This window comes from Setaria viridis, chromosome 1 (assembly GCF_005286985.2).
Source record: "Setaria viridis chromosome 1, Setaria_viridis_v4.0, whole genome shotgun sequence".
Classification (NCBI taxonomy): domain Eukaryota; kingdom Viridiplantae; phylum Streptophyta; class Magnoliopsida; order Poales; family Poaceae; genus Setaria; species Setaria viridis.
Window position 1 is genome coordinate 1,145,020 of NC_048263.2, and position 9,047 is coordinate 1,154,066.

The 9,047-nt window shown below is 45.1% G+C and overlaps 1 protein-coding gene and 1 long non-coding RNA gene across 2 annotated transcripts; one reads left to right on the forward strand and one right to left on the reverse strand.

Annotated features, from left to right (window-relative positions):
• Nucleotides 1–403: 403 nt before the first annotated feature.
• LOC117850025 (probable polygalacturonase) lies at nucleotides 404–5,181 on the reverse strand. Its single transcript, XM_034731834.2, has 4 exons — nucleotides 4,333–5,181; nucleotides 3,365–3,539; nucleotides 1,432–1,502; nucleotides 404–1,336 (listed from the first exon to the last, which is right to left on the reverse strand). Exons 1-4 carry the CDS (start codon nucleotides 4,796–4,798, stop codon nucleotides 705–707), a joined length of 1,344 nt encoding a protein of 447 aa, XP_034587725.1. The 5' UTR covers nucleotides 4,799–5,181; the 3' UTR covers nucleotides 404–704.
• A 1,139-nt stretch (nucleotides 5,182–6,320) lies between these two features.
• Nucleotides 6,321–9,047, forward strand: LOC140221315 (uncharacterized). The gene is made up of 2 exons (XR_011897077.1): nucleotides 6,321–6,892; nucleotides 7,705–9,047. It is a non-coding gene; the product is annotated as an uncharacterized lncRNA (long non-coding RNA).

The following is a 9,047-nucleotide window of genomic DNA, read 5'->3' on the forward strand; positions in this document are numbered from 1 at the left end:
ATTTAAATATCAAACAATAAGTACTGGTAATCATCTTCTTGTTCAAAATATGTTGCTTTATCTGAATGAATAGTTAATGGAATAAAGGTGTTATTTCCTTCTTTCCAAATTATAATTTCCAAATTATAAGTTGTTTTGGTTTTTTAGATTCATAGATTTTATTATGAACTTAGATAGATGCATAATAGCATCTATGAATCTAGAAAATCCAAAACGATCTATAATTTGAAACGGATGGAGTATTTAATAACCGCCGCACGGCAGAGTTTAATAACCGCCGCATGGCAGAGCTGAGACGTACAGCGACGCCATGGCGTGTTGGCTCCGCGGCGTCCAGATGAAGGCTATATAGGAATTGCATTTCCATGACCCTTCGGTTTTCCTAATGGCAACTGAAGAGGAGTTTAGACAAATTGATTGACACGAATAAACGTAAACAGTTAAATACACTGAAAAAGATGATTCCTGAAACTACACTGCGTTTGGCAAAAAAAATTATCGCAAGGTACAAAAAGAGCAGATGAAGCACATATCAGCTAAACATTATATTACAAAAATTATATCTAAAGTTTCCCTGAACAGGCAGTAGAAAGCCTAAGAAAGCCCAAGACAGACATCAATCCCAAACACAACTACTAAAACACAAGCCCAGGCTAAAAACAGAGCACATTGATTCAGCATCAATCCAGCTAACTAAGCACTAACTAGCCGCAGGACCCGCCCGCCGACGCGAAGCTGGTGGCGAGCTCGGCGCAGGGCCACGGCTGCACGCCGAGTGCGGCGCCGCGCACGTCCCTGCACCGCCACGCGGCGCCGGTCCTCCACCCGAAGAGCTTCACGTTGTCGAGGCAGATCCGGGTGAAGGGCGAGTTCCTGATCCCCTCCAGCGACCCGGGCTGCTGGATGCCGACGCCCCACACGTTCCTGATCCGCACGGCGTCCACCATCGGCACGGCTCGCTGGCTGAACCGCCCGTCGGGGTGGTCGCCGGCGTCGCCGGCGATGCGGACGCCGCTGCGCACGCGGCTCATGCGCACGTTGTCGACGGTGACGTTCCGGATGTAGCCGCCGCGGCCGACGCTGGTCTTGATGTGGATGCCGTAGCCGCTGTCGAAGATGCTGCAGTCCTCCACGAGGACGTCGCGCACGCCGCCGGAGGCCTCGCTGCCGATCGCGATGCCGCTGAACGGGGACGAACCGCGCACGCGCCGGATGGTGATGCCGGAGCTCGGCCGGCCGTAGGCGATGCCGTACTCGTCCCACCCGCTCTTGATCGCCACCAGGTCGTCGCCGGTGGAGATGTACGAGTCCTCGATGCACACGTTGCTGCTGGAATCTGCACGAGGACGTCGGCCAAATGAATCATTGCAGGCAAAGGCAACACATTTCTCTGAGCACGGGCCACGAAAAGATGGAGATGGAACAGCATACCTGGATCCACTCCGTCTGTGTTCGGGGAGTCATGTGGTGCCAAGATCATCATGTTGGTTACGACCACATTCCTGAAAGAATGAAATGCATATATAGTATGATAAGTGTTTCATTCTCTGTGGCACACATGTCATGGTTGTATGCAACTGAACATCGTCAAATTAGTAATGATTAGGATTCATATTACTAATTTAAGGCGCCTTTTGAAACATCCAGGTGAAGCTACCTAGGATAGGATTCTAGATGGACACTCTATGAAAAGAAAGAAATTCTAAAAATTCTTAAAAAAAGCAAAACATTTGACCATCAATCGGTAAACTCAAATCATCATAGCCATTGGATCTATTATGTTTTCTAAAAAATTATCTACCTATGCCATTATGAAAATAGCCTAAAGTAACCCCCTAAATCTATATCTAAATTACCCACCTGCCATTATATAAAATAAATTAAAGAACCCCCTAATATTCATCAAAATTACCTACTTATGCTATTATAAATAATATTTAAAATAATTTCTAAATTTGCAACTAAATTTCCAACCACTAATACTCCAAAAATAACTTAAAATAACCCCTTAAATTTGTGTATATATATATATTACCCACATATGCTATTATAAAAAATAACATGAGGTAACCCTACATTTGAATCCAAATCACCTTAATTAAAAATATACACCAATATATGATTCTAAATCGTCTATTTCATACACTATCTCTATTCTATTGAGAATATAGATTTCTATGTTAAAGTTGTAGCTCAAGCTTATGATCCATTAAACAAATTCAAGTGCATACCAGCGATGCAAAGTGAAAAATTAAAGATTGTAAATGTGGATGAAAACGTTATAGAGTAATTACTAAATAAAATCTATCACAATCAGATGAAGATTATAGGTATGTATCTATATAAGTACTGTGTTCCAATATTTAACAAATGAGAGGTGGCTCCAGGTAATAGTTTTGTAGCAAATGCGGCCTCATTTTTTTTTCCATTGGAGACTCTGCATTAGTTATCACGAGACTTACATAAATCATAGAAATTCTCACAATAATAAGAAAAATCAAACATCAATCCTGTAAACTCTAATAATCATAGTTATTGGTTTATATTTCCGAAAGGTTACCTACCACTATCATTATGAAAATATTCTAAAATAAACCCTAAACCTATGTCAAAATTACCGAGTCCAATATAAAAAATAATCTAAAATAACCTTATAATCATCATTCAATTTACTCATGCATATCATTATGAAGCATAACTTAAAATAATATTCAAAATTTGTATCTAAGTTACCCATGTATGTTGTTATTAAAAATAACCTAAAGTAAACACATAAATCTTAATCTAATTATCTTCATGTGCATCATACATAAATGTCAAAAAGTAAACTGATTCTAAATTACATATTTATGTCATGGTTAATGTATATACGCATGATGAGTGTCTTTATATAGACCATTTATACATGTATGTGAGGAAGTGATGAAAAATTACTGATTTTTATGCTCAACACAATGTATGGAGGTGCGATACAAAATGAAAAGAGTGTAAATATGGATGAAAAAGTGTATAGAGTAATTACTAATTAAAAATCAATTACAATTGGATAAAGATAAGTACATGTCTATATGAGTATTATGTTGAAATATTGAAAAAAATGAGAGAGTAGTAGGTATGATTGTTAGCTAGAAGTTTAATTTATAAATAATTTTTAAATACAATAGATTTTAATTAGCCCGTGCTGGAGCACGGGTCGATAGACTAGTTTGCATAATGAACTTTATGATTTTTTTTGCTCGTGGGATTTCGATCAAGTCTGAATTACTATTCTGTTTCCAGAACCACACTAACTGGTAATACTGAAAAGCAACATTTCTATTTACAGGTAGCTAGAAACGGATGATCGTGTCGACTGTGCGCTTACTCGCAGTAAACAGGATGGATGTTCCAGAAGGGTGAGTTCTTGAGAACGATGTTGGAGATGTGGATGCCAGTGGAATGCATGAACTCCACGAGGTTTGGCCTGGTGTGCTGAAGAGTCCTCCGCCTCCACATGTTCCACCACACCTCCCCTTGGCCGTCGATGACTCCCTTGTCACCTAATAATGCGGAAAAAGGGAGGAAATCACAATCCAAGGATACTGTTTCTGGAGCATCAGTTTCATGAACCCTTCTGGTGAATGTTTGATCAGGCAAGTTCTCTGGAAATAAAAAATAAAACCCTCGTGCTGCAACAATCAGCACGGAGTGAAAAACAATTAACCAATAGTTGCACTATTAGACTGGGCCACAAGCCCACAACCCACAAAAATGCTAAGGCAAAAACATCCAGGCCGTGACTTCCCAGCATTCGTGCGTGCACATGTTGTACTGGGGTGTTGAGCAAGATTCTTCATAAGATTCAGCAAACAGCAATGTCTAGGTTTCTTTAATAATTCACCATGACAGCATGGTACAATTTAGGCTCTGCAGCTACCAGTATGGGTCTGAAACTTAGTTTAACAATAACAGGCCACTGATGAAAGTGCTGTGATCCAGTGCATATTTTAACCCGTGGTACCACATCAGACATCTCCCATCTGAACTTGTGCTACCAAAACCCGTCCTGTTCCCAGTGCTCGGCTTAGTTTTTAGAACCCTAGAAGATTGTCACAACTCGGCAGGTTCACTTTGTTCACACACTCTCATCATGCAGTCCGTGTCGTGAACATTTTGACACTACGTATGGCAAAAATTCCTTTTGCGCAGAGGATGATTGTTTCGGTCTGCTCTGACGAGGAGACCTCGTGTCTACTGACCATCGATCAGGAGTTTCAGGACTCTCGAGCAAACAGTAGCGACGTGAGCACGACTGCACGACGCGACATGGACGGAGAGCAGAGGGAGCCTCACCCGTGATGACGACATCCCGGAGGCCGTCGCCGGTGATGAAGCTAGCGTACCTCGGCCCCGGCAGCTCCCGCCCCCGCCCGTACGACGGCAGCGGCTCCACCAGCGGCCACCCCCGCGTGTCCCCCGTGGCCATGAGCACGGCGCCCCTGGCGAGGAAGAGCGTCATGTGGCTGGTGAGGTTGAAGCTGCCGGTGAGCCACGTCCCCGCCGGCACGCGCAGCTCCGTGCCGCCGCGGCGGCGCTGGTGCTGGATGCGGTACACGGCCTTGCGGAACGCCCACGTGTTGAGCGTCCGCCCGTCGCCCACGCCGCCGAAGTCCGTGATGGATATCACCTCCGGCCGGCGCTTCGCCGGCGCCACGCCTACGCACGTCGCCGCACCCGCCGCCGACTGGAGCAGTGCGAGCGCGCCTAACAGCACGACTAACACGGCGAGGCTGCTACCGCGCGACGACGGCGCGGCCATGCTGCGAGACCCAGCGGCAGCTTTGCGACGAGGGGGAGAGAGGCCAAGCAGAGGGCTCCAAGAAGGGCTTTTTCTCCCCCCGGCGTGTGGTGTGGCGATCCCTAGGAAAGCGCCGGGGCGGGAGCTAGCGATCAATGCAAATCTCGGCTGGGCGGTGGTGCCGGGAGGTAGAAGAAGGGAAGCTCCAAGTGCAAGAATCCAAGGACGGTGTGAGCATGCCAAGCAGATGAGTCCAGAGGGAGGGATGGGGGGGTGGCTGCTGGCACGAGGGAGAGTGGCTAGCTACTTTCAGCAGCTTTCAGAGAGTGAGTGTGTGAGAGTGAGGAGTGAGGACTGAGGACTGAGGAGGGTGAACCGGTGAAGGAGCAATGAAATATCAAATGTCTTGTGAAGAGAGCCACTTCTGGCCTGCAGTGCAACTTTATGCAGAGATCTTGCTGGTGCACATATGACAGACATACCCCAGTTGTTATCGGTTTTCCCCCATTTCAGAACTTTGGGTGGAACATGAATAGGCCCTAAACATGTATACCAAACTTCAAGGTTGAAGCCAGTCTGACAAGGATCATATCAAAATGTAGCTGGTCTGCCATGGTTGGCACTGCAAAGAATTCACCTAGCTTAATTATAACCCAATTTCATTTACATCCGTTAATCATTTTGTAAACATGAACTTAGTTTATCTTAATGCATGCTCCTTAATCGCATCTGCTTTTCCAATTGCCTTTTTCAGCCTGGCAGCATGCATATGCATGGCAGGATAAGATCCATCTCTGCATCGGAGAATGGAGTATCAGAAGGGTTCACGGGCTCGGGAGGAGACGAGACAGCCTGGGTGAGGTCAGGTGTGGTGCGCAATCTTATGCGTGCCGTTTATGGTTTGATGCACAAGGCGTCAAAGGACTCAAAGCAGAGCCAGGGACCAGACCAGAGCCATTTCTTGCGGTTATCTCTTCTTGGACGCTTGTGTGCACACGTTCCACAGTAACCATGTACTACTCCCTCCCCCTCGGGTTACAAATGTTTGACGATTTGGATAGTGGCACGATCGTTAAATCATTAGCTTTTACCATAATTTTATGTTGTATAGTATTTGTAGAACCTGATGAAATTATGGTACTTTTAAAGTGCATTATACGTATAAGAGCTGCGCATCATTTTATTAAATAGAAAGGACAAAGTTTTACAGACTTCGCGGAGCGTGGCTCACGCTAGACACTTGCACGTTACAGAGGTATGCAAGATGGACAACCGGCTAGACACTCACTGTCCTGCTTGATGCGCTGCATAAGCTCATGGGTAGTGGCAGGAGCGAGGCACCTAGGTCGATCTCTGCTGTTTCTGGTTCTTTTGGCGATCATTTCAGAAAGTGTTGGAGCGAGTTGGGAAACGGACTTCCCATCGATGCAATTATCAATCCAGAACAGTGTGCGTGTAACACCTAAAATTTAAAAGAATTCAAATTCACTAAAAATTTGCTCAATTAGGATGTTATTTAAATTTCTAAGCATTTAATTTCATTTTCTCAAATTAAAATAATTCACTATAGGAGTTTATTGTGCATTCATGCTGGTGCATAATTTTTTGTTGCTTGTGTTTGAATCAAATTTAAATCTCAAATTCAATTTCCATTTCAAAATCCTTCCTTTTCTTTCTTTTCTTTCTCCTCTTGGGCTGCATTCTTCCTTCTTCTCCTTTTTCTTTCAGCCCAGCTCCAACTCCTTGCAGCCCAACGCCACCAGCTCCTCAGTCAATTCGCTTCTCTCGGCCCAACTCGCGCCAGCCCAGCTGTTTCACCTGCTCGCTGCCTTCTCTCTCTGTCGTGCGGGCCCCACCGGTCAACGCCATCCCCTACCTTCCTTTCTTCCTCCCCCAGCTCTTTCCTTTCCGCGCGCCGCACACTTTCCTTTCTTCCGCGCCCGAGCTTTCCTTCTACCCGGCGCCTCCTCTCCGCAACCGAGTCGAGGGCGGGCGACCTCCACCCTATATAAGCATCGCCTCTCCCCCGACCTTAGCACCAAGTCCCAGCCACCCCTCAAACCCTAGCAGCCGCCGTCGAGTTTCTTTGCTGCCGCCGCTAGATCTCGCAGCAAGGTGAGCTTCGCCGCGCCGCGATCCTTCCTGATGCGCAAAACGAGTTCGCCGCAAGCTTCTCGATCTTCCGGTGTAAACCGCGCATCGAAACGCGGCCTGGAGCACGTTTTCACGCTCTCCGGTGATGCGCCACCGCGCCTCGCCTCTCTGTCGCCGCTCACCATTGCTTACGCCAACAACCCAAGCGCTCGCCGTCGGATCCTGATCCGACGCTCGGATTCCGTCACCTCCGGCTCCAAGCCGCGGGCCGAGCCGAGCCTTCCGCAGGGCTCAAGCCAAGCCGAGCCGCGCAAATCTCCGCCGCCTACTGCCGATCTGACGGCTCAGATCGAGCCTCACCGAGCCGTCCCTGTTTTCTGAGCCGCGCTGCTAACTGTTTTGCATTTAAGCCCTCGTATTTTTCGTAAATCAACCCGCAGTCCAATCTAGTTTAAAAGCATTTACAAGCCGGTCCTATTTTCTTCTGTTTTAAACCCTACTCTTTTGTAAAATTAACCCACCATTCTGAGTTACGTTTTTGCGCGTTAAACCTTCAGTTTATAAGCGTAATTATGCATAGATCCTTGGTTTTTCGTAGTTTAGCCCTGAAAGTTTTGTTTTTCTCGCAGAAAAGCCTTGAAACTTGTTTTAATCATGTCTTTTGCATCTTAACTCTGTTTTTCGCGTTCTTTATATCCACGTGTTCGTTTTAAAGCGTAGATTAGTTTTTCAAGCTTGTTTTCTCTGTTTATTATGGTTGGTGTATTGTTTTTCGTATGTTATGTATTTGTTTGCTTGTATGTGCTCGTGTGACGCGTGTATACGGTCCGCAGTTCGAGGGATTTGAAGATCAAGCCTTCGAGGAGTACGAACAACAAGAGCAAGGCTAAGAAGGCAAGTCGTGTCCTTGATCACTTCTTTAATTCCTATTCACCTTTACTTTCATGTTCAATACAACATTGCTACGCACTTAATAGTTTAAATATGTTGGGTCATTAAGGTTCGCCTATATTTTATTTACCTTTGCCTTGACCAACCGGGTTTACTTTTATGTTGGGTAGCTCATGCTAATTGCTTACTTGGGATATGGTGGTTTAACTGAATTCAATGATTAATCCTGCTTTACTTCTGTTATACCTTTCATTAATATAAGATCATAAATGTTTAATCGAAACATGAAGCGACCACCCAGGAAAATAGTGCTACCACAAGACTAAATGGCTCTGGTTTTGGCTGAATAATTAGAAACTCTAGTTTGAAGCGGTCTTACCGAAAGGGCAAGAGGGGAAGATAGTAGTTGGTGTATAGCACTCGCTCTCTTGGGAAGTAGGATTTGCTAAGACACTATACCACTAGGGGACTGTTATACACTGCGCCGATCATGAAACCTTAGCGGACCACTTCTTATTAGGGAATCTTTGTAAAGGCCTCGTAGCGTCCCTATGCAATCACACTTCAGAAGTGTGGTATGGTGCCTTGGAAACACCGCATGGTTGGGTCCGAAGTTCTTTTGAACTTTTACACGACTTGTGGGTAAAGATGTGCGACCTCTGCAGAGTGTAAAACTGATCGATCAGCCGTGCTCATGGTTAAGAGCAGCCTGGACCCTCACATGATAGCATTATCGAAAGATGGACTTAAATCGTTGTTATTTCATTCATGGTTATGCTATTACTTTATTTATGTTCTTGTTTAATTTCGGGTGGTATAAACTTACACTTAGTTAATTGCTAATAAAATTTGACCAACCTAATTAAAAGCTGATGCTGATTAAGCCTTAGCCATACCTTGATTTGCCTTACACTACACTGTTCCCCATGACTTGTTGAGTACCAACCATAAGTGTACTCACCCTTGCAAAACCGCTGTTCAGACCAAGATAATCTGGTGGAGTACATTAACGACTTTGAGGAGTTCTAGGCGTACGGTTCTTCAGTCAGCTGCCTGTGGTGTCGTCGTCGTCTTCGGAGTCCGCTACGTAATAATTTAGGCATGTGCTTTAGTGAGACTTTCAGTCATGTAATAATTGGTTAATTACTCTCTTTATTCAATTTGACACTATCTTTGTTATTCACTTATGTCATACATGTATGTAATTTGATCCTGGCGCACATGTATTCAACGCACTCAGTTTTGTCCTTAAAATCGAGTGTGACATTGCGCTTGCCATTCCCAA